This window comes from Pelophylax lessonae (assembly GCF_965119305.1).
Source record: "Pelophylax lessonae genome assembly, chromosome: 12".
NCBI classification, from domain to species: Eukaryota; Metazoa; Chordata; class Amphibia; order Anura; family Ranidae; genus Pelophylax; species Pelophylax lessonae.
In genome coordinates, this window is record NC_138779.1 from 55145363 (window position 1) to 55170845 (window position 25483).

The 25483-nt window shown below is 43.6% G+C and overlaps 1 protein-coding gene across 2 annotated transcripts in view; it reads left to right on the plus strand.

The window, feature by feature from the left end:
- Positions 1-24666, plus strand: part of MSANTD2 (Myb/SANT DNA binding domain containing 2) — a 37687-nt gene extending 13021 nt beyond the window's left edge. Inside the window, exons 2-6 of one of the 2 annotated variants that reach the window (XM_082273531.1) lie at positions 13603-13855; positions 14159-14320; positions 19775-19822; positions 21327-21384; positions 23694-24666. In XM_082273531.1, the coding sequence (XP_082129657.1) occupies positions 13603-13855; positions 14159-14320; positions 19775-19822; positions 21327-21384; positions 23694-24519 (1347 nt within the window). In that variant the 3' untranslated portion in view covers positions 24520-24666. The remainder of the gene's footprint in view (positions 1-13602; positions 13856-14158; positions 14321-19774; positions 19823-21326; positions 21385-23693) is intronic. The other variant, XM_082273530.1, reaches the window with a different exon arrangement.
- Positions 24667-25483: the final 817 nt, after the last annotated feature.

A 25483-nucleotide genomic window follows, 5' to 3' on the forward strand; every position in this document is an offset into this window, starting at 1 on the left:
TGAGAGACTCCAGCCAGTGCCACCAGAGGATGAAGGTGTCCTGTTAGTATCCCCCAGCCAGTGCCACCAGTGGATGAATAACTTTTTATTCTATACTACACCCTCTGTTATAGACCACCAACCAGTGCCCCATAGTACTTCCTAGTTTATTACCTTCCTCATAGTACACTGAGCCCCCCTTCCCTCCATTAGGGGCTTACAGTCAATGTTTTGAGAGGATGAAGGTATCTCCTCCCTGCATTGGGTATACTATCTTCAGGTGTGATGGGAAAGCAGGTAGGTGGAGCTGGAGGGGCCTTGTGAAAAGAAACTTGTGGATTTGCCCTTACAAAGTGCAGCAGAACGCCAGTTTTCTCGTGACTTTAAATAGTTCATTTGGATCAAACTATTTGCTTCACTAACCGATGAGCCCGCTTTGAGCGCTTTATAAACTGTAGGATCGGCTACATACAGTAATAGTGTTCGGTAGTGGTACAGGGACTTCTCCTCCCGCTTCTGGAACTGCTTAGCCCAGTGGTTCTCGACTCCGGTCCTCAGGACCCACTAACAGGCCAGATTTTAAAGCGGTTGTAAACCCTATAAAAAATAAAATAAAAAAATAAAAACCTGCAAGACAAAGGCATAATGAGCTAGTATGCATCGCATACTAGCCCATTATGTGTAACTTACCTTAAAACGAAGCCCCGACACGGACCCCCGGACATCGATGCGGGCGCTGCCATGATCCCTCGTCGTCTCTTCCGGGTTCGGCGGCTCCGGCGCGCTGATTGGCCGGAAGAGACGGCTCCGGCGCGCTGATTGGCCGGAGCCGCGATGACGTCACTCCCGCGCATGCGCGCGGGAGTGATTTTTCCAGCAAGCTCCCGGCAAGTTAATTGAAGGTCCCCCCGGACCTTCAGAGCGCATGCGCCGCTCGCGCGAGCAGCTGCATGCACTGTAAATATCTCCTAAACCTGTAGGTAAAAGTGAAAAAAGCGGGATACTACCGCTTTAAGTATATCAGGCAACAAGGGGACTTCCAGCACTATCTGTGGTACCTCTCACTCCATTAGATGTAAACAAATTGCTGTATGGTGCTGCTGCTAGAGCAATGCTGAATCAGCATAAGTCAGTATGAAAAGGGGGAAACGCTGGATAGCGCTGCTGTTTCCCCCTTTTCATACAGATTTTAAGTATCACCTTGGGGAGATGCAGACTAGAATACTGCAATGACTGAGCAGCAAATGATATCACCTGTGATGGATTTCAGTTATCTTGCAAACCTGGCCTGTTAGTGGGTCCCGAGGCCTGGAGTTGAGAAGCACTGGCTTAGCCATTCACAGGAAGCCTTTAATTCGTCAGTGGATACAAATCCTAATCTGATTCGCTGAGGTTTAGAGGTAGATGGATGACATCAAGGTCTGAAAGTAATGCAGGGAGCCTTGTTTTTTTTTTTTTTTTTTTTGTAAAATTAAGAAAATGGTTAAAGATCTGAAGACTTTTACAAGGTGCTGTGTGTAACTGTCTATTGTAAATAATAGGCTCTGCCAGTTAGAATGTTAATTGGTGAATCTGGACAGAAGCAAGCAGTGGTAGAAGGTCATACATCCATGCTGCAAATGTGTGCATGAGCTGCATACTGCCAAAATGAAGGGGCAAATGTTTATGGAAATAATAAAGCTGTGTATCAGACATTCAGCAAACACTCTCTGCAAGAAAATCTTCCAGTGTCACATGGTTTAAATTACAGTAATTGATTCTCCATCGGGGAATGCTTGGTGAAAGTCATGTTCACTGCCTTTTAAATAGACCTTACAACCACAGGTTGCAGAAAAGAAATGCGCGATTCACCCATTAACATGGTCCTAGTTGATGGGCAGGAAATCCCTTCTGCCGTGCTATTGTGTTCTTTGGGGGGAGGCGCATCTCTACCAGGAGAACAGTGATTATTGCTAGTGGCTGTAGTTGCTGGCAGTAGTTGCTTGTAAAAATCCAACATGCTGGTTGTACCCAAGTTGATTGATGGATCAGCCTGGATACTATCAACCTGTCTATAGCCAGCTTTAGTCCTCCTTTTTAGTATTCTTTCCCCATCCTGTTATGAGCAACGTTGGATGTGGTGAAGTGAACACACCGAGACATCAGATAATATCCATCCTGAACACTTTCAATGGCCAGCATGTTGAACAGTGACCATACATAGTAATCACAATAGAAGAGGCTTGGCCTCTGATGTGGATGGAAGCATCACATACAGTGCCTTGAAAAAGCATTCATACCCCTTGAAATTTCCACATTGTCATGTTACAACCAAAACGTCATTGTATTTTATTGGGATTTATTGTGATAGACCATCATACAGTGGCACATCATTGTGAAGTGTAAGGAAAATGATAAATGGTTTCCAAAAGTTTTTACAAATATTTGAAAAGTGTGGCGTGTATTCAGCTCTCTTTACTCTGATACCCCTACTAAAATCTAGTGGAACCAATTGCCTTCAGAATAGTCAACTTGTGTGTAACTTAATCCCTGTATAAATACAGCTGTTCTGTGAAGCCCTTAGAGCAGGGATATGCAAACTGTGGCCCTCAAGCTGTTTCAAAACTACAACACCCATTATGCCTCTGGGTGTCATGCTTGTGGCTGTCAGTCTTGCTATGCATCATGGGACTTGTAGTTCTGCAACAGCTGGAGGGCCACAGTTTGCATATCCCTGCCTTAGAGGTTTGTTAGAGAAGCTTTGTGAACAAACCGCATCATGAAGGCCAAGAAATACACCAGATAGGTCAGGGATAAAGTTGTTGAGAAGTTTGAAGCAGGGTTAGATTATAAAAACCAAAAAAACTATCCCAAACTTTGAACATCTCATGGAGCACAGGTCAATCCATCATGCGAAAATGGAAAGAGTATGGCACAACTGCAAACCTACCAAGTCATGAACGTCCACCTAAACTGACAGGTCGGACAAGGAGAGAATCAGAAGCTGCCAAGAGGCCCATGGTAACTCTGGAGGAGCTGCAGAGATCCACAGCTCAGGTGGGAGAATCTGTCCACAGGAAAACTATTAGTCATGCACTCCACAAATCTGACCTTTATGGAAGAGTGGCAAAAAGTAAGCAATTGTTGAAGGAAAGCCATAAGAAGTCCAGTTTGCGCGAAATCATGTTGGGGACACAACAAACATGGAAGAAGGGGCTCTGGTCCGATGAGACCATAATTTAACTTTTTTTGCCTAAAAGCAAAACGCAATGTGTGGTGGAATACTAACCCTGCACATCACCCTGAACACACCATCCCCCACTGTGCAACATGATGGGGGCAGCATCATGTTGTGGGGATGCCTTTCTTCAGCAAGGACCAGGAAGATGGATGGAGCCACATACAGGGCAATCTTAGAAGAAAAACTGAGTCTGCAAAAGATTTGAAACCGGGGCGGAGGTTCACCTTCCAGCAGGACAACGACCTTAAACATACAGCCAGAGCTACAATGGAATGGTTTAGATCAAAGCATATTCATGTGTTACAATGGCCCGATAAAATCCCAGACCTAAATCCGATTGCGACTCTGGCAAGACTTGAAAATTGCTCTTCACAGACGCTCTCAATCCAATCTGACAGAGATTGAGCTATTTTGCTAAGAAGAATGGGCAAAAATTTCACTCTGTAGATGTGCAAATCTGGTAGAGACTTCCCCAAAAACACTTACAGCTGTAATTGCAGGGAAAGGGGGTTCTACAAAGTATTGACTCAGGGGGGGTGAATACAAATGCACACCACACTTTTCACATGTTTTTTTGTAAAAAAAGATTGAAAGCCATTTATCATTTTCCTTCCACTTCACAATTATGTGCCACTTTGTGTTGGTCTATCACATAAAATCCCAATAAAATACATTTACGTATTTGGTTGTAACATTATAAAATGTGGAAAATTTCAAGGGGTATGAATACTTTTTTCAAGACACTGTAGCAATGAAGTTTGAGTATAAATCTGTGGATGGATTGGCATTCTCAATTTTGTCTTTTGGAGCAGATCAATCCTTTTATGGGATCTTCAGAATGGCAGTCGACCTACTAAAACATCAAAGTGAGCGAAGTATCTCAGTACTACCAATTGATGCAAAACGATTGCAAATTTTGCACCCTAATTGATCAACCTAGTTTGATGAAAACCATTCACACCCACCTACCTCCAATCTGGTCCACTGAAGGAAAAAATGGAAGGGGATCTCTCCGTCTAGGTGGATCAGAATAGTGGGCAGTCGGGTGTAAACAGACAGCTGGTCCATTTATACCCAGCCACCTATAGAGCAGAGAAGGCTCTGTGTGTGTCTGCTCCGCAGAAACAAACCGGATATGGACCTGTTATTTGCTCCTTCTGCTCAGTAGAGGATCAGCGGATGGATCCCTGCTGAGCAAATCCAGTTCTGCCCCATATAAAAGGCACCCTAAATTAAGATTAAAAACTGTCTTGTGCCCAGTTACGCTGATCTACAGTTGTATTCATAAGTTTACATACCCTGGCAGAATTTATGATTTGTTGGCCATTTTTCTGAGAATATGAATAACACAAACTTTTCTTTCACTCATGGTTAGTGTTTGACTGCAGCCATTTATTAGTCAACTGTGTTTACTCTTTTTAAATCATAATGACAAACTATCCAAATGACCCTGATCAAAAGTTTACACAAAGGAGTTTGAATGGCTATAAAAGGTAACCATCCTCACCTGTGATCTGTTTGCTTGTAATTAGTGTGTGTGTGTATAAAAGGTTAATGCGTTTCTGGACTCCTGACAGACCCTTGCATCTTTCATCCAGTGCTGCACTGACGTTTCTGGATTCTGAAGGATTGGCGGGAAAAGGTAGTTGAACTGTATAAAACAGGAAAGGGATATAAAAATATATCCAAAGAATTGAGAATGACAATCAGCAGTGTTCAAACTCTAATCAAGAAGTGGAGAATGAGGGGTTCTGTTGAAACCAAACCACGGTCAGGTAGACCAACTAAAATTTCAGCCACAACTGCCAGGAAAATTGTTCGGGATGCAAAGAAAAACCCACAAATAACTTCAGGTGAAATACAGGATTCTCTGAAAACATGTGGTGTGGCTGTTTCAAGATGCACAATAAGGAGGCACTTGAGGAAAGATGGGCTGCATGGTTGAGTCGCCAGAAGTAAGCCATTACTATGCAAATGCCTCAAAGTATCCCGCTTACAATATGCCAAACAGCACAGAGACAAGCCTCAAACCTGGCACAAAGTAATTTGGAGTGATGAGACCAAAATTTGAGCTTTTTGGTCACAACCATAAACTCTACATTTGGAGAGGAGTCAACAAGGCCTATGATGAAAGGTACACCATCCCTACTGTGAAACACGGAGGTGGATCGCTAATGTTTTGGGGATGTGTAAGCTACAAAGGCACAGGAAATTTGGTCAAAATTAGAGGCAAGATGTCCGCAGTATGTTATCAAAAAATACTGGAGGAAAATTTGCATTCATCAGCCTGGAAGCTGCGCATGGGATGTACTTGGACATTCCAACATGACAATGATCCTAAACACAAGGCCAAGTCGACCTGTCATTGGCTACAGCAGAATAAAGTGAAAGTTCTTGAGTGGCCATCTCAGTCTCCTGACCACAATATCAGAGTCACTCTGGGGAGATCTCAAACTTGCAGTTCATGGAAGACAGCCCAAGAATTTACAGGAACTGGAGGCTTTTTGCCAGGAAGAATGGGCAGCTTTACCATCTGAAAAGATGAAGAGACTCATCCACAAATATCACAAAAGGCTTCAAGCTGTCATTGATGTTAAAGGGGGCAATACACGGTATTAAGAACTGGGGTGTGTAAACTTTTGATCAGGGTCATTTGGGTAGTTTCTGTCATTATGATTTAAAAAGAGTAAACACAGTTGATAATAAATGGCTTCAGCCAAACCCTAACCATGAGTATCAGAAAAATTTGTTCATATTCTCTGAAAAATGGCCAAGAAATCGTAAATTCTGCCAGGGTATGTAAACTTATGTGCTCAACTGTATGTACGCCTCCCCATGCGACAGTTGTGGTGCTGTGATTGGCCTAGTGCTGTCACTTACTCCCTCCTTGAAGTCCCAGGTATTTTCTTTTCTCCCAGCAACTAAATAGAGCAGCGATAAGAGGTGAATGTGTGTTGCTGAAGTTGGCATTAAAGCCTGCCTGGGCAAAGCATAGACTTGCTTTATAGAGAGATGGCATATTCCCATTTTTCTCAAGGAAGCATTAGGGAAAACTTTATTTGTTCCTAAACTTGAAATTCATTGGAATGCTTATCCACAGATTCACTTTGAGGGGGTTAACTTGTGTACAGAAGCATAGGAGATATATTTAGGTCCTGCAGGATAGCAGTACATTCCCCTGCATTGTTTTCCATCAGTTCATCCTTGTTCTGGATCTAAAAAGGGTAACTAAAACTTTTTCAGTATTGGTCTAGGCTCTGTAACAAGAATGTTCCAAGACGTTGTGGATTAAACTACCCTATAAATGAGACTGTCGTCTTTCAGACTAGGGTTCTAAAGTGACCTTGCAAGAGTCTTTTTCTCTAGACCTCTTCAAGGTCTTTTGTGTAACATTATAATAAAGACGTCTCTCATCACCTTAGCAAACAAGCCTTATCAACCAACAACCACCATATAGTCCCAGACAAAGAGAGGTCTTCCCTGGGAGTTCTTGTCCTCAATGCTTCAACTAATAGGGAGGGGTCACACAATTTCCGGTCAGGGCTTCAACCACTGCACTCTAGTATCTTCTAACACTTTCTACAATTTTCATTGTATTGCAAATTATTATAGCATTTGAGAAGCTGACACTTTTGAGGAACATTGTGCAGTTCATATCCAGTTGAACTTTAACAATCTGGAAAAACCGCAAAGAATAGTAGGGCTGCAACTAACAATTTTCATAATCAATTAGTTGGCTGACTAATATTTCGATCAGATAAAACCCTCAAAGATTTGGTGTAGAATTTAGGTATTATGTAAAGTTTAAAAGCAATTCTTGAATATCTATATGCAGTGATAAATCTAAATGGCTAGCTATATGTTTGAGGAACAAAATATCTTATCCACTCTGAGAGGTTGAATCTGGTACATATCAGACTCTGAGATTTTTATTCTTTTGATTAAAAAAAATGTACAAAACCTAACTGTCATTTTCAGATTGGACTGTAATAGAATATTTGCATGAGACTCCCTTGTCATAGGCAGGTAGCCTAATAAAAGCTATCTGCACCGGCTGTCACTTATGCTGGCCATACACAACAAATATTTCCTCAATGTTAATTTTTAGAACGTTTGTTACATTTTTCTAATCTTTAGTGGGGTCGAATCCAGGTTCGTTTTCTGACCAAATGATGAGAAAAATTTCAAGGAGCAAAATGGAAAACTTTTCTTGATGGAACCACTTTTCATACAGTGTATGTGGTTTTCGTTGAGAAATTACCTAATTTTAAAATTGAATGTTAAAAGCAAGTGAAATTTTTAAACGACATTTGTCCATCAATGTACAAAGCGTTTTTGTACAAATATTCTTGTCCAGAAATCGATGTGTAAAGCCAGCATACGATAAGTAGAAGCAGCATTTTTTTATCACCTATCATGATGGGGGATACAAAACCAAAAATTTGCCCTGTTTGGGTCCTTTTCACGCGAACGAACAGATCAGATCTGCCTGTCAGTTTTTTTTTTTTTAGGTGGATCTGATCGGATCCTCCATGCATCCCTATGGGGCAGAGGATGTCAGCGGTGACATGTCCGCTGCCACCTGCATCCGATCCTGTCCGTGAAATCCGGACGGATGGAAACCCTATTTTCCATCCGTCCAGGGGATCAGATGGGATTCAATGAGAGCGGACAGGCGGTCTGCTCTCATCCGATTCCCCCATAGAGAGCAGCGGGGCTCTGACACCTCCCTCTCTGCACACAGAGCGGAGACGGAGCTGTCATCCGCCTGCTCAGCGGGGATCGGCGGATTGATCCTCGCTGAGCAGAGAACGGAGCTAATCGGAAGGTGGTTCGTGTGAAAGGACTCTAAGACTCCGTTCACATTAGGTCGCTCCGACTTAGGGGGCGACCTGTGAAGTCGCGTGCAGCGAGACTTCGGCACGACTTGCACGGACTTCACATAATAGAAGTCAATTAAAGTCGCCTCCAGGTCGCCCCCAAAGTAGTACAGGACCCTTTTTTCTAAGTCGGAGCGGCTTGTGTCACCCCTATTAGAACGGCTCCTGTACTACACAGTGGGAGCGTGAGGACCGCGACTTGTCAGGCTGACAAGTCGCGGTCCAAGTCGTACCAGTGTGAATGCGGTCTTAGAGCCGGTTCACACTGCCGCGACCATAAGTCGCCCCATGTCAGAGCGACTTTTTACCGCGACTTGTGAACTATTTTGCGTGACTTGTATGACAGACGACTTTGTATTTGGCCAATCAGAATATGATGTGTTCTGACCTAATTCCCCTTTTTTTCTGTTTTTTTTTTTTACTAATTTCCTCATTGCCCACCAGTGCCACGTATGACTGTCCACCAGTGCCACTGCCCACCAGTGCCACGAATCGGTGTCCACCAGTGCCACATATCAGTGCCACGAATCAGTGTCCACCAGTGCCACATCAGTGCCATGAATCAGTGTCCACCAGTGCCACGTATCAGTGCTACTAATCAGTGTCCACCAGTGCCACATATCAGTGCCACGAATCGGTGTCCTGTCCACCAGTGCCACGTATCAGTGCCCACCAGTGCCATGAATCAGTGCCACTTATCTGTGTCCACCAGTGCCACTCACACAGACCAAGCAGAGATAATGGAATATATATACCATTATTTATATATATATATATATATATATATATATATATATATATATATATATATATAATATAATATATACCATATAGGCATGGCTGCAATGTCGGGAATGCCTGGCTAATCTTTCTTCTTCCTGGAAAGTCTGATAACAAGTCACTTCAATTAAGATAAGGAGCCGACTCCCATTGAAGTATATGGGAGAAGTCGGATCACAAGTCACCTCAATGTAGTACAGGACCCTTTTCTGAAGTCGGAGCAACTTCAGTAGTGCCAATTAAGACAGCACTGATTGATTAACATTGCTTTTGTTATGTCAAGCGACCTGGGGCTACACAAGTCGCCTCACAAGTCGTGCTAGTGTGAATGGGCTCTAAGGCTGCATTCACACTTGAGCGTAGCGTTTTTTACCGCGATTTTTACCGCGATTTTTTTCAGGCGTTTTTCATTGACATCTATCAAAAACGCTGGTAATCAGCCCAAAAAGAAGCTCATGTACTTTTTTCAGCTACAGGCGTTTTGCAAAACGCTCAGATGTGAACAGGGGCCATTTAAATTAATGGGGTTTTACTTGGGCGTTTTGGTAGCGTTTCTTTTGAGCGTTTTTGGAGCTGAAAACGCCCAGGTGTGAATGGGCTCTAAGGGGTTCATTTATATTGTGAAAAAGTAACCATATTAAAATAAAACAAATATCATGTAAGTATACCCTGAAGTAGCAAAGACTATATTTTAATTTTGAGTCCGACATGAAGCTAAATGAAGAGTGGAGGGGGGATGTAAATCTTTAATATCAAAGTGGTACTAAAGGCTAAGACTTTTTTGCATGAGTGTAATTATTTTAAATGCACAATAGTAGTAAACCTTTACTTAAATGTAATTGTAATGCCATATATCACATCCAGTCTATCGGCCTCCACCTTCTCTGGGTTCAGGTGCTGATCTTCCCTGCACAGAGCCCTTAAAGCGGTGTTCCAGCTGGGGGGGGGGGGGGGGGGATTAAGTCAGCATCTACAAATACTGTAGCTGCTGACTTTTAGACTATAGACACCCCTGTCCAGGGAGCCCGCAATGTCAGCACCCCTGCCGATTTTCGGATTGGCTGCCACCGCCATTCGTTCTAAGGGACACTGGCAGTGAAGCTTTTTGGCTTCAAAGCCGGCTCCCTACTGCGCATGCACACGTTCTCAGGCACTTACTGACCTGTATGGACGGTGTACTGAGCTGTGTGTTTCACTGTATTTTCTGATATGTAAACAAATAACGCAGGACAACTAATCAATTATGAAAATAGTTGACCTCTATTTTCATTGATTATGTTGATTAGTTTCAGTCCTAAATTAACAGATATATAGATAATATACCAATAGATAAGAAAATGATTAATTTGTATATTTCTATTATCTGTTCGAGAAGTGCAAAAAAAAAAAAAAATAGAAAAAAACTGTTGATCCTGCAGAAATATTGCCAGCTAATAACTTCCCGTGCTCTCTGCCTTTGCTGCACTCCTGTCCTAGTTCTTTCTGTGAAGTGGGAGATTAGAAGGGGAGGTGTTCTGCAGTCCTAGATACAAATACAGTGAGTGTTGTCACCCTAGGACAGGAAGTGTTACTGGCAGGTTCACCAGGTCCAAATAAAGGGGGGGGGGGAAGCAGAATAAGGAAAACGGATGCAGCTATTACATCTGTTACAGGTTAGCAGCAATATGACGTTTTTGTTGGGTTTATATTTGAGTTGTCTTTTTTGCCCTGTTTTGGCATTTGAATGAAGCACTTGTGTACTATAAATTGAGTACAGTACCAGAATTTTGAGCTAGTGCAACAATTTATTTTTTTAATAGGCTCTGAAAGAATGTATGTAAGGCTTCTTTCACACAGTCCGCCCCCGTAGGCGGATTCGTGCTGCTCAGTGGGGGATCGATACACTGATCCCTGCTGAGCAGGAAGGTGACATCTCCCTCTCTGCTCTGTGTGCAGAGAGGGAGGTGTCAGAGCCCCGCTGCTCTCTATGGGGAATCGGATGAGAGTGGACCGCCTGTCATCTGATCCCCTGAATGGATGGAATATAGGGTTTCCATCCATCCGGATTTCACGGACAGGATCGGATACAGATGGCAGCGGGTGTCAGCGGACATGTCTTTGCTGACATCCTCTGCCCCATAGGGATGCATGGAGGATCCGCCTAAAAAAACTGACAGGCGGATCTGATCGGATTGCTCGTGTGAAAGGACCGTGTTAAACCATGCATTGATTGACACCATTTTATTTAACAATGAGTGCTTTATTTGAACAATTGAACAATATAAAATCATTATAATTCTATTATAATATAAAATCAACAGTGACATGATACAATGCCTGACATATCCAGCGACTGATGCACAGAGGAAAACTACAACTGAATTTAAAACCTGATGTTACTAAGTGTATAGACAGTGTAAATAACAAAACCTCTTGTTTCATATCCGGCAGTAAGGTTGAATTAAGCTGAAGGGGGGGGACAAGGGAAAGCAGCGTGCGGGGGGGGGGGGGGTTGGTTTGGAAGCCAGAAAACTGAGATATTACCCGACCATTTACCCTGTCCAGTTCACCTCAACACAACATCCACAAGATAGAACTACTGACACCTCAACTAGAGGTCCAGGGGGACCAAACTTTATTGTACTTTCAAGGACAACCCCATTCATATAAGTGATTTCATACATGGGTAGGACCGACTCCACCATATCTTCCCAGGAGGATAGTCTAGGAGGGGTCGGGGAGGACCATATCAATAGAATTTATTTTTTGGCATAAAACAAAAGATAAGAAATCAATAACTTGGAGTGGTGGGAGCTTTTATCCTCATGTATGCTTAACAATGTGAGTTCTGGAGAAATGTAGAGAGCTGCAACCCTGAATTAATCTCCGAAAAAACGCTAGACCAATAGAATGCTACTTTAGGGCAAACCCATAACATCTGAAAACATGAACCCGATTGTAAACTGCATTGGGGGCAGTTAGGGGCATGATCTGTATAGATATGGTGAAATCTGAGGGGTATAATGCACCCTATGTGGAAATTTTACCTGAATTAGTTTCTCTCTGGAAGAGATAACAAGCTTGGGGCCTTGCTCCAAACAATCCTCCCAGTCTTCTCTATCCATGGAAGTGGGATCTATTTTCCATAGCTCCCACAGACGGTCAAACTTAGAGGAATCAGCCCCCAAATGTGCTCCATATAAGGACAACAAAGAAGCTTTTCCAGGTCTCCTGGGGCCAAAAGCTCCTCATTAGTATCAGCCTGGAGGAGAGGAAACTGAGTTCTGGCAGTATGTTGTAATTGAAAATCGGGGAAACTGCATCCAGGCAGGCAAGCAAAACTTGCTAGAGAGCTGGGAAAATGACAGAAGGGCGTTACCCTATATGGGCTGAGCAGGCAACCATTGGTTCGGCCGCAGAAAGTGATGTCGTGCGGCCATCCAAACCCCCCACGTAGCACGTGGTGAACCTGGTGACATGCACCATTTCTAGCAGCGTACTGCAAAATATTAGTGGTTTTCAGTGTTGTCAGTGCAGCTGTGCCGCAAGGTGCAACTACACCAAAACATGTAACGTGTGTTGCAGTGCATTGCCGTCATTTTCTAAGCCTTACCGTGTCCCTTCTCAAACTGATTAAAGTGGAAGAAACCCCCAACTTTAACTATTCTTAAACAATACCCTCCTCTTACCTCACCTGAATAAAAAAAATCTGTATTTACCGATTTTTTTCAATCTGCTTCTGGGAGATCGGATGTGAATTCTGGGAGCAGTCACGTCGCCCATAGGCTCCCATGGCCTAGCCATTGTAGGCAGGCCCTCCTCTCCCCTGCAGCAGCCTCTTACTGACACACAGGAGCCAAAGCTGTTGGATCATTTGACCAGACCTAAGCTTATTAAAAATAGGTGAGTACACACTTCTTTATTTAAAAAAGAAAAAAGAAAAAAAGGTTAGATGGGGAAAGAGGGAGAGAAATTTTAGGAATAGTTTGCTTTCTTACACTTTAAAGAGGGAGGAGATGACTTGTCACCACTTTTTGAAGTTTCCTGTTATTTGTAAGTGTAGCACATAGTTTATATACCCACAATATAAATACATGTATTTGTTATTACTGTCAGTGGAAATGTAGGTTTCCTGGTTTGGTAGAAGCCGGCTGCTGGCTAATGGGTTACTTTGCAGTACCAGTCAGTTTCTGTCCTTTATTATTGTAAATTTGACATTTTAAGAGAAGTTGAGGTTTTTATTTTTTCAAATTTACCTAGATGGATGCTGCATCTGTCCCCCGCAGGCTGAGAACTGAACGATCAAACACTGCTGATCGCTTGGTTCTCACTGCTCCCTGAGCAAGAGAGCTAAAGACTTTCAGTTAGACTCTCTGCTCTGACCACCCGGGGCTCATTGGAGTGCTGGGCTGTGGAGAGGGCCGGAGCGGCTGGCTCAGGCTCCCGGTGGCTAGCTGGGAGGCAGAGCCAGGTGCCTTTCCAGGCTTCTGGGTGGATCCCAACCATATGGTCACAATCTTTCCCCAGCCTTGATTGGCTCTGTGACATCAGCCGACTTCCACCCTCTGTCTGCTGAAACTGGGTCACAGGAGTGCAGAACAAACTGCACTCCTGTGATCCACAGGAATAGTACAGCCAAACTTTGGCTGTACTTCCTCTTTTGAAGGGTGCATGTGTTATGAATTGTAAATGTTCAGATTCTGATCTAATTGATGGAGTTCCTCTGTACAGAATTCAGAGTTTGAAATCTGTTTGTTACTTCAGACTCTCCGCAGATGCTACAGTCGTGTGAAAGAGCGCGGTGTTGGGAAAAGGAAAAGCAGCTACACCTTTGAACAGCTAGAACGAGTGTTTGGCCAGGGCGGATGGGACACACAGCCATGCCAACCAGTGCTAATAAACAGCAGTGGATTGTACCAGGAGATGGAGTCTGACGGCAGCACCATGGAGGACTATTCCCAGGAGGATTGGGGCAACCACAGCCAAGAGATCCAGGGCTTCCCAGGGGAGGAACTGGGTAAGATGCAAGTCTTCATACAAAATATTACTAGACAGTTTTGTTATGTTTGGTTTGGTTTATACATAGTCCTTTAGTTGCCAGACTCACTGGTGTGCCTTCATGCACATTTTCTGTGTCTTACCAACATCAAACTATTTAACAATCTTCAAATGGTATTATGGTCCAAACCATGGCCATCCTGCCAGGAGACCTTACAAAACTGTTTATGCTCAAACTGACTATATATCAATAAATTGCCCTTAGAAAGGGGAATAGAGTAGTTAACATAAAATGGTATAAAACATTCTCACACTTGCACAGGAGTAGAAAAGTCTAACATTTCACACTTGGCACCTACGCCATACCGCAATGCTGGCGAGCTGCACACACGACCAGAGCTGCAAAGCGAAGTCTTCCGTGGAGGCAATGAGGCAGTGGAGGAGATTGGCAAGAGGCCCGAAGAGCCAGGTCAGACGTTACCAGGTGATTCCCACTCTTTAATTTTCTGATAAAACGGTGCTGGCTTTCACTCTATTTTATTCAACACATTTCGGTGAATTGGTTGACTGTAACTGGCATATTGTACTAAAGTGTTTGTTGGCAGAACTGTTCTTGTTGCCCCTTGCATCCAAGAGAATTAAAGGAGCTTTGTCAAAATGGCGACTACCACTGTTGACACTCCCATCCAGTGCTAGAGACCACCACTTCCGGTGTCTTGGAAGCCAAAACGAGTTCAGGGCTGTGCACATTATTCATATTCCTACATGCGATCTAGGGCCACATTTGAAACCTTCCCCCTCACTTCCTGTCCTAAGGACAACTTTTGCACTAGAGTGGTAGTGCGAGAAAATCTCACAGCAACACAGACAAAAATAAAATTGCTTTTCATTTTGTTAGAATGGGTGATGGCTAAGACCAGTCAACTTTATATTGCAGTGTGTGCGCAGATTTTCCCTCACTTCCTGCATAGTAAGGCCATTGTCACTGCTAACAGGAAGTAAGGTGAAATCTCTCCGACAGAGCACCAGATAGTATAAAGCCGACTGGTTTTAATTCTTCCCCACAAAAAAAAAATCCTTGATCTGCACATGAATGCATGTAAATGCCTAAATAGGCTACATGTCCTAGTTTTTAATTGTAGCAGGGGTTGGCAACCTATGGACACATGTCCATGCAGGCTCACAATGTGTTTTTTTTTATTGGCATCCAGAAGTACCTTCTGCCAGAGGCTGTAACTGACAGTTTACAAGGCCATCGGTTAAAAAACCCTGGAATTACCTCTCTACATCTCTGCCTGTGTCCACCCACTTCTCTGAAGCTACTGATCAGGTGCTGACTCTCTCTCAGTAGTAGTGTAAGACCGCTGGTTTTTGTGGATGTCAGGGGCGATGTGAGGAAGCCACCCTCTTCCTCCTCTGAGTGGAGCCACCAACTGAAGCAGATATGCTTGTAAAAACCCCTGCATATCTCATAGTGCATGAACTTTGGGGGGTTGGTGTTGTAAGGTCTCAAGGTGCTAAATTTGAGGCTGATCTGAGATCTAATGGTATATGAACTGAGGGCTGAAGGTAAGGAATTGGGGCTGATCTTTGGTCTACAGGTATGCAGGTTTTAGAGCCAGGCTCAGGTGCAAAGGTGCAGGATTTGGGGGTGATCTGAGGAGGGGAGGGTGCAGGACTTGGAACTGATCTGAGGAGGGGGGGGGGGGTGCAGGAATTGGAACTGATCTGAGGAGGAGGGGGGGGTGCAGGAATTGGAACTGATCTGAGGAGGGGGGGGGGGGTGCAGGAATTGGAATTGATCTGAGGAAGGGGGGGTGCAGGAATTGGAACTGATCTGAGGAGGGGGGGGGGGCAGGAATTTGGGCTGATCTGAGGCGGGGGGTGCAGGAATTTGGGCTGATCTGAGGCGGGGGGGGACAGGAATTGGGGCTGATCTATGGAGGGGGGGAGGGTGCAGGAATTGGGGCTGATCTGAGGAGGGGGGGAGCAGGAATTGGGGCTGATCTGAGGGGGGGGGGTGGGTGTAGGAATTGGGGCTGATCTGAGGAGGGGGGAGGTGTAGGAATTGGGGCTTATCTGAGGCGGGGGGGGTGCAGGAATTGGGGCTGATCTGAGGCGGGGGGAGGTGCAGGAATTGGGGCTGATCTGAGGAGGGGGGAGGTGCAGGAATTGGGGCTGATCTGAGGAGGGGGGGAGGTGCAGGAATTGTAGTTGAAAAAACACAGAATTTCACTATTATTTACCAGCATACCTGTTGTCTAATGTTAGTAAATTGACACTTCATGTGGAAAGCGTTTCTAACCACTGAACTATAGTAATGAATGAGATTTTGATTTTATGCAGTAACATGGGTAAGTGATCTCTTGGTTCTTCCACTGGTTGGGAAGTCACAGCCTTCAGAGCTTGGTGGATGCCTGGGCAGTGCCCATCAACAAGTGTTTTGGCAAGGAACAATCCTAATTGGTTGCTGAAAGTAACAAGAACAGTTCTCTTTATTGCTGGGTTCACATTTATACTTTTTTGGGGGCATTTGAAATTGAGCACATAACATGCGTAAAAAGCAGAACAATAACCATGCATACTGTAGGTGTGGCTTTCACCAAACATTCACTGTCATTTACAACACATGCACCTGATTGGCCTGCAGAAAGTATTTGGTCAATGCTAGATTACTGCTTAAAAAAAAGTCTTACAATGTTTTATACATATATCCCCACCTTATAAAATGTGTAGCTTGTATTTTTTTTTTTTTTTTTTCTTGAAAGATCACCTATTGCCAGGTTTAGTGCCTGTTCATACATAGTGCAGTGACTGGTGGTTTTCTGCACTGGAACAATGGCAGTAATCGCTTGGGAACATAGAAAACAATATTTTACAATGTGCCCCAATCGTACTGCAACACAGCCCAGAGGTGCGGTGCAGGGAGCTGTCATAAAAAACAGACATGCAACATTTTATCACCATGCATAGGAAGGCATGGCATGTCTCTGCACAGCACATGACTTCACTCCCCGGGCACCTGTGTGAATGAGCCCTTACATCTATACATTTTCCCTGCATGGTTGTTACAGTGGAACTTTAGTCTGAAAATGAAGTCCTGCTAGACCACTTCAGGCTGGCCCCTTTTGCTGGTATAGCTATGTAAAACATTAAAAATAAGTGCATATACTGTTAAAAAAACAGTAATGCAATGTCTCACCCTGCTCTGCACATGCTTAGTTGCTCTCCATTTTTAGTCACTGCTGAGTTTATAGAGGCCAATCTGCTGACCGCTTTAAAGCGGAATTGAACCCTCCTATTCTTTACAGCCAAGGAAACTGCTTCTGATCACCGATCAAGACATTTCGATATTTTTGCTTTATTCCTCCCAGGAGCCTATGCACTGCTTGCAACAGGACTGAGGGCTCTTGGGAGAAATGCTGAGGAAGGATGTTGATGTTTTCAGGAAACTATGTACAGCACCTTTCCAGCCCCTCCTACCAACTATGATCTGCCTGCATTGCATAGAGCAGTGGTCCTCAACCCTGGTCCTCGGGGCCCACTAACAGGCCAGGTTTGCAGGATAACTGAAATGCATCCCAGGTGATATCATTTGTTGCTCAGTGATTGCAGTATTCTAGTCTGCATCTCCCCAAGGTAATACTTAAAATCTGGCCTGTTAGTGGGCCCTGAGGACCGGAGTTGAGGACCACTGGCATAGAGGATCCCAGAAATCGGTGCTTGGTCTAAAATAAGTTGTAATGAAAATAGGAAGTTTTATTAGAGTCAATAAAATGTTGATGAGCCCCTTTTCTCATGACGTGAGCACCATTCAGTTCTAGAGGAAGGGCCGCTCATTTCTGCCGCTAAGGATTAAGTGGCAGAACCCATGATGCCATCAGACCGGCATGAAGACTGCAGGATAGGTATGTATTGGGTAACTAGCTGATGGGTTAAAAAAAATTTTAACAGGCTCAGTTTTAAAAACTGGGAAAGTTCAGTTTGATTCAGTGAAGCTAAATTTAAAAATTGGAATGAATGAAGATTCTCATCTATTCCAATGAGTTTAGTGATCCTTCCATTATTGAAATGTTTGTGCTGGTAGAAAACAAGCCAAACCAGCACCAGAAATGTGCTCGACTGACATCTACTTTTTATATAAATTAAATTTACTGCAGAAATTTTAAAAGTAATTTGTGGTCCGGTCATATTTGAACGCTGCAAAAAAATTAAGAGCCTCTTTTTATGACACTTCATTATTGGCCCTATAGCAAAAAGTTGAAATCACCTGTACTGTGTTTTGATGGAGTATCTCTCCTCCCCAGCAGCCCATACCTTCAATGATTACCTGGTACTGCCAGTTATAGAGTTGTTTACCAGCTCTGGGGCAAATGCCTGTGGATGGCTGGTGCCTGGCACTTCAGGCATGGTCTTACCTCAGCCTTTCTCTACATTTTCAACACCGAGGAACCCTTGAAAGAAATTTCTTGTCTCGGGGAATCCCTGCTAAAAATAAAATATTTACAACTCATGACACATTAGTGTGACAGTCAGTGGGAAGAATGTTCCTTACTCTTGTCATTGGGAAGAATTACCCCCTTACAGATAGCTAAAAGGAACAATGGTGTCATTGGGAACTTATCTGAGAGGGAGAAATTGCTCATTGCTCAAGGAACCTCTAACAACCTCAGGAGGAACCCTTGTTGAGAAACCCTGGTCTACCTAGTCAGTGTGGCTCCTTCTTCCTTAAATGCACTTGGGCGGGGTGAATAGTTAAATAATATACTCCCATGGTGAAGGAGGTGTCGTCGTCCTGGGAATGCAGAGTAGTCCAAATCTTGCAAGATCTGGGCTAATAAATACTCTACAAGATGTGGTTGGATAACATCACTATTGCCTAGGTGCTGGTGAAAGGGGGAAGTATATTTTCTTTTCCATTGTTTTAAATGGGTGGCGGCATCTTGAATAAGTAGACCAATGAGATGCAAGGTCCGATGTAATGTGCGTTAGAGGAGCTTAAAGTTGCACTACAAAAACTCCTTTTTCATAGATGTAAATGGTGCTATAACTAGTGAAACAAAACCAAATATGTCCTAAAGCAAAGCCAAAAACAAAATATATATTGCAGCTAAACTGTGCAGTCCTGCAGATCCTGCCTGTAGCATTTCCTGTTGTGTTCTATAGTGATTATTGTACAGTAAAAGCCACTAATTCACCCGAAAAAAAAAAAAAAATGAATTGCCCCCTGCTTTAAACGGTAAATGCCCCCCGTGAAGGGTGGCAAGTTCAGTCTCCTCTGTCGGTAAGTACTTAGTCTTCTAATGCAGAGAGCAATTGTTGAGCATTTTTGTGGGAAGCGTCAATCTCTTTAAAGCTGAGATCTAAAAATCTATCCCCAAAAAAAAACTACCACTGACTAGCTAGATTTTCCTTAGGTTTACAGTAAAAATCACTTTTACTTACCTTATCCCACGCACTAGCAAGGCTTCTCTTTTTATGTGACTGTCCCCCTGAAGCCTCCTCTCTTCAGCGCTGCAGATGGGCTTTGCAGAAGTGACGTCATCGCATACAATACAAGGCCATCCTGCAGTGTAAGTGAGGGTGCCAAGGGCCCACCCACAAGCTGGAGGGAAAAGGTGGCACTGGCTGAGGATTTGGGGGGGGGGGGGGGGCAGGGGTAAGGTTAAAATCTCACTATCCTAAGCATATATGCCTATTTAACCCTTGGTGGGGTAGTGGTTTGTGGCTCTTTTTATTTCAGCTTCTATAAAGCTAGAACTGTCTTTGCTAGGCAACCAAACAGAAGACCTCTTTGTCCTGACATATCTAAAATAATGATCGATGCAATGGGTTTGTTTTAAATGGGATACTGCACTTTTTTCCTCTTCAATACTCTTGGCAATGCATTGTTTAATGAGCATTGTTAAGTCGTCTATCATTTCTTTTTGTCTTTTAGCACCTTGGGTGGTCCAGAAGAAGCCATTGCCATGTGCCCCTAATGACGGTACTGCACTAATATTACCTCTGCTGTTCTTTATAAAATGTTATGAGTTCTTCCAGTGTTTATAGAGCACCCCATTCATGGTGCACTACAGTGTTTTGAGGCTGTGTTCACATGGGCCTGAGCTTTGTGTAAGAGCAGTGGGTACAGGGAGCTATGGAAAGAAACTAGCAGACTGCCCACCAGTGATTTCAGAATTAGTCCATGCCTGGCACCACCTTCTTTTTTAATAGTTTTATTAGGTTTTCTAGAAAAAACACCAGTAAGCTACAAATTGAAGGGAACCATCTCTTAAGAGGAGGAGGTCCCGTGTGGGACTCTGCATGCTTGTCTGGAAGTTGTCAGCGTTTGCGTTTCCTGAGGTGACGCCGGCATTTTCTCCTTCCCAGATTTGCATGGGGCATAGTCGGCATTGAAAGTGACTCATCCTAGGGCTTGGAAATGGCACTGTCTGCATTTCTGCAATATCGAGTTTCCTGTCTGCAATGTTTAACTCTTCACTTTGATCACTTTGAGCCACTAACCTAGAATAAAGAAGCAGCACATAACGAATGCTAACCTTAAGGTTCACACTAGCAGCAGGGGAGTCCGGTGGGTCCCAGTTTAGGTGCAAATCAGGTCTGAATTTTTGCCTAAATTCAGACCTGAAATGGAGCCAGAGATGCACAGGACCCTTTTCCAGGCCTCCCCGGAGCTGTGTTAACCGGCTTCATTGAGAGCCGGACAGTCTCCTGTCATGCCAATTGCATACAGGGAAACCCACAGCCTCAAGGATAAGTTCACCTTTTGTAACATGTTACAAATGCGACAGCCTCCGCTCTCACTGGTCCACCATTCTGACAGCTAGCTGGGGAAAGAAGCTTCTTCTCTCCCCCCCCCCCCCCCCAGCTGTCACAATCTGCAATAAATGGGAAGACTGCAAGGCTTGTAGTGCTCCATGAATTAACCACGGCAATGTGGTAATTCATTCATGCTTCCGGTCAGTGTAATGGCCTGGCCATTTCAGTGGCATGGCAATACAGATAGTCTGCAGGTCCCTGTCATTACACCCACAATCTGCTGATCATTGGTGCAATGCTTTACAGGTCAGCCAGCCCCTTACTTGCATCAGAGCTGAGGGCTCTTGAGATGAGTATTGAGGCAGGATGCTGGAATACTTTTAGGAAGCTTTGTACAGCTCCTGCCGGCCACACCCACCAGCTATGATCTGCCTGCATTGCATGTAAATGCACAGAGACCCAGAGATGTCACTTGATTTTTTTTTTTTTTTTTTAGGAAAGGTTTTATTTAAAATTGTAATGTTGATTGGGGGAAGGGCTAAGGAAGCAGAAAATGCAAAATATGAGCAATAATAAAACCGTTCACTCTGAAATGCAGCTGATAAAAGCTCAAATTTAGAAGACTTTCCAAATAACACACTTGTAGTGCAGACAATTTTCAGAGATGTTTTCTTTCTCTAGTTTTTGTTAACTTGATGTCGTTTTTTTTTTCCTGCCTTTTCATCTAGAAGAAATCAGTATTCCCAAAAGACCGCCGAAGAGCAGAGACTCTGTAGAGGATATACAGTAAGTAGCTGTAATCAAATGCTGCTTTATGCATCATATAAGTCTTGAGGAACACATGTCATCCATAGGTCGAAGTCGGGGTACCCCCTCCACTGCTTGCAACTATTCTCTAGTGACCCAGCTCTGCATAGTCTCCTTGCCCTCCTGTTGTAGCACCCCTGCCTACCAGAATGCAACGCTTTGCCAGAATGTTTTATTTTATTTTTTTATATGTGAGTGAGGTGTACCATTAGGGGGAAAAAATGCCTAGTGTTGTGTAAATGTCTGACTGTTCATTCCCTGTTAACATAGAAGTTCTCTTCCTAAGAAGAAAAGACCATAAACCACACATCAGGAAGCAGACCCATGTGCATGAAGTGAGATGAATGGCAGCGTTTTCGCACTGCAATTCCTATAGACCTTGTCATTGCCCATGCAGGGGAATGTTCCTTGAGGCATGTTAGTTTAGGCTTCCCATTTTATTTTTATTTATTTTTTGTGTGAGTGTGCGCAATGCACATTATGCATTGCGATGTGCTGTGAATCGGCACAGGTGCATTGGGTTGCAATTCAACACTTGCACAGTGCGTTGTAGTAATGCAGGCAATTCTCTGAAGTGAACGAGTCCTTTAGGTAAATTTACAGAATCTGTGTAAATCTGACCACTTTGCCTTGAATGGCCAATGTGATGGCATCCCTTTAAAGCCTATCCCTGGGCAATGGCTAACCCACCCCGATATGACTCATCCTGGACTTTTTTTTATTTTTTTCTTACCTTGTGAAGCAAGATATATGCGCTGCCCTTGTCCCTCCCCGACGCCTTTACACAGTGCAGGGGATTGCTAATACAAAGCTGCAGATGTGCTTGCCGGCTGGTCCCTGACAGTCAATCCTCTTCTGGATCCTGATAGGACCCCACCACTGTACAGCCAAATGGAAGCGTCGGAACTGGAGCATCACTTGAGTGCTAATTTGGATGTCTTTCCCCCCCCCCCCCCCCCTTAATATGAAAGATCAGTGAACACACATGTGGTGACATTGCCTTTCTGCTACTCTTTCATATGTTAGAGTAGGCGGGCATTCCTAAATTGACTTTGTTGATTTTTTTTTTCTTTTTTTTTTTTTTATCTATGCAATAATGTCACGATTGCTTGGTCCCTCTTTTCTCCTTGCACCTTGGGGAACTGGGAGTGAAGACTGCAAAAGACGCTTGGCGGCTTCCACCAATGTCACAAGTCATTTGCAGTGGTTGGTGTAGAGGCTAGGGGACAAGGGGTGTCACTGACAAACTTTTTTACCCTGCCTCATCGGGCTCCCATAGTGATTGACCGTGTCAGACTAATCCATCTACCACCCAAGCTGGTAAAAGCAGAGTAAGCCTTAGGAGTTGGCTTTTTTTAATCTGGAGCAGTGGCAATGCTGCAGAGGGTAAACAAGCCTGCAGATTGTTACAATGAGACAAACAAGAGGTAGTGATTGACAGAATAAACAAATATTTTCTTATAAACTCAGTGTATTAAAAAAGGAACACAATGCTATACACTTTTATTTTAGAGAATAACTTTTTTAATGGTTTACTGACACTTTAAATCACAAACCAACCTTACGTTCCCCCCCCCCCCCCCCCACACACACTTGTTACTCTCAATTTCCTACAACTCCTATCTCCAAAATCTAACCTGCAACAGTTCTCTTGAGCTCACCTTAATTTCTTATCTAAACGGCTTCAATCCCCTCTCCTCCTGATTCAAATGGTTGTTGTTCCATGTCTCACTGCTATTGACTTTCTCTGCCATTAATGACTTTTGCTCTTCATTATGTATGGACGTCGTTCTCTTTAGAGCTGGCATCAGTCACTGTTCTACTTTTGCTGAGCATTATATGAAAAAAAAACCTATCCCAGGCATCCATTTAGACATGCATGCTGCTAATTAGCTGTACAGTCTGCTGATCAGTTGTATGATTACATTCGGTTTGTGTAATCAAACAACTGATTAGCCGATTGCACAGCTAAAGTTTACAGTGGCCAGCAAGGGCTATACATCTAAAGGGATGCAAGGGATATGTACTTTCTTTATATAACACTGGAGGCAGGGTGAGGTGCCACTTACAGGAGCTTGATGGACTCTCCCACCAGATTAAATTTTGCTAATAAAGCAAGGACCGGCAGAAACACCCAGCTATAACATCATTGGGTCTTAAGGTATTTCTTGAAAACCAAATCATTTGATTGAAACATTTTAATTGCATGCTGATTGAAGGGGAGGGGAGACAAGGAAGGTATTGTATGCATACATTATACTTTAGTTTTAATTTGTTTTTCTTTCCAGGAAAAGAGATATGCTGCAGACTATAATGCACATCTTGGATTCCGTCCAGCTGAAGTGGGAGCTGTTTCAGAGCTGGACAGATTTTTCGAGATTACACCTCTCTAACAAACTGGCAATATTCGGAATTGGTTATAACACAAGGTGGAAGGAGGATATACGGTACCATTACGCAGAGATTAGTTCCCAGGTCCCGCTGGGAAAGCGACTCCGTGAGTACTTCAATCCTGAGAAGCCAGAGGGGCGGGTGATAATGACCAGAGTGCAGAAGATGAATTGGAAAAACGTTTATTATAAATTTTTGGAGATCACAATAAGCGAAGCTCGATGTCTGGAACTGCACATGGAGACCGATTGGATTCCCATTGCTCACTCCAAGCCTATCGGAGGAGACATCGTCCAATACCTCTTGCCTGGGGGCATTCCAAAATGTCCGGGTCTCTACGCCATCGGCTACGAAGAATTGCGGAGCAAGCCAGCTTCTGACAACGCAGTGGTGGATTTGGTTAACGACGTGAATTGTGACACTCCTTCGGAATCTGACGACTCGGTACCTCCAAAAATTAACTATTGCTACCTCGGTATTGCCGAAAGCATCACGTTGCAGCAGTGCTTGTTTTTCCACTTTCAGGCCACCGTCAAGAACCAGAGCAAAGAGTGGGCAAGCATCAACGGATTCTTAGCGCAGAACTGCAAGGTGGAGCCAGGTGTCTCCCCAAAAACTATCTACATCAAGTTTGTTGAAGTGGAGAGAGATTTCCTTTCTGCAGGTTCTTTAGTAGAGTGCCTGGAAAAAGCCATTGGGTACCCGTTAAAATTCAACAAGTGATTCTTGTCCTTTATAAGGACTCGGGCTTCTACAGACTTGTATTGCATTTTCTGCCAGGGTTTGCTGTTGAACCATGAATGAATATTGTCTATGACGGAGAGAACTTGTCTGATGTTCGAACGAATCGCCTCCCCCCTTTCCTCATCGGGTTTGGACGATCTTTTGTGGCAAGTTGATAAAGTGTGTGTGAGGGGGGGGGAAGGGTGGGGCATTATAGTGTTTTTATAAAAGAATTTTATTGTAGAGCCCTGTTACCAGTTATTGTAAGTACATTCCACATTGGACATAGCTTATACTTTCATTTTCAAAAGGAAATACTGTAAATTTTTTTTCACGTTTTCATTTTTACATATCTATTCGTGTGTTGGGGTAAAAATAACTAAACGTAATGAATGGCGACGCACAGCCTTGCGAACGTGATCAGGTTTGCGTCGTGAACCAATTTAGAGCAGCCTTTCTTAACCTTTTTTTTTTTTTTTTAACCCAGAGGAACCCTTAAATTATTTTTGGGTCTTGGGGAACCCCTGCTTAAATCAGCTCTTTGTGGATTGTTGGGAAAAATGTCCCCTTACAGCGGCAGTCTGATTGCCACCCTTACAGACAGCTAAAAGGGTCCCTGGTGTCATGCCACTGTTTTGACCAAGTGGCGTCTACTACAGAATTAAGCAGACACCAAAAAATGGGAGGTCACTCAGCTGCGACCTCTGGAGAGGAACCTTGGTTGAGAATGGCTGAATTAGATGATATTGTACATAATTTAGATAATCACTTTTTTTTACCCATTAAGTGTTTTTACTATTTCCAGCCAGTGTTGCCTGCAAAGACTTTTTTTTTTTTTTTTCTTCCTGTGATGTACTGTATTCACTTTTAGCCGTCTTGCCATATCTTTTTTTTTTTTTTTTTTTTTTTTTAAATGGTTAAAGTACAGAATTTTGTGTGTTCGTTTTTTTTTAATTTTTTTTTT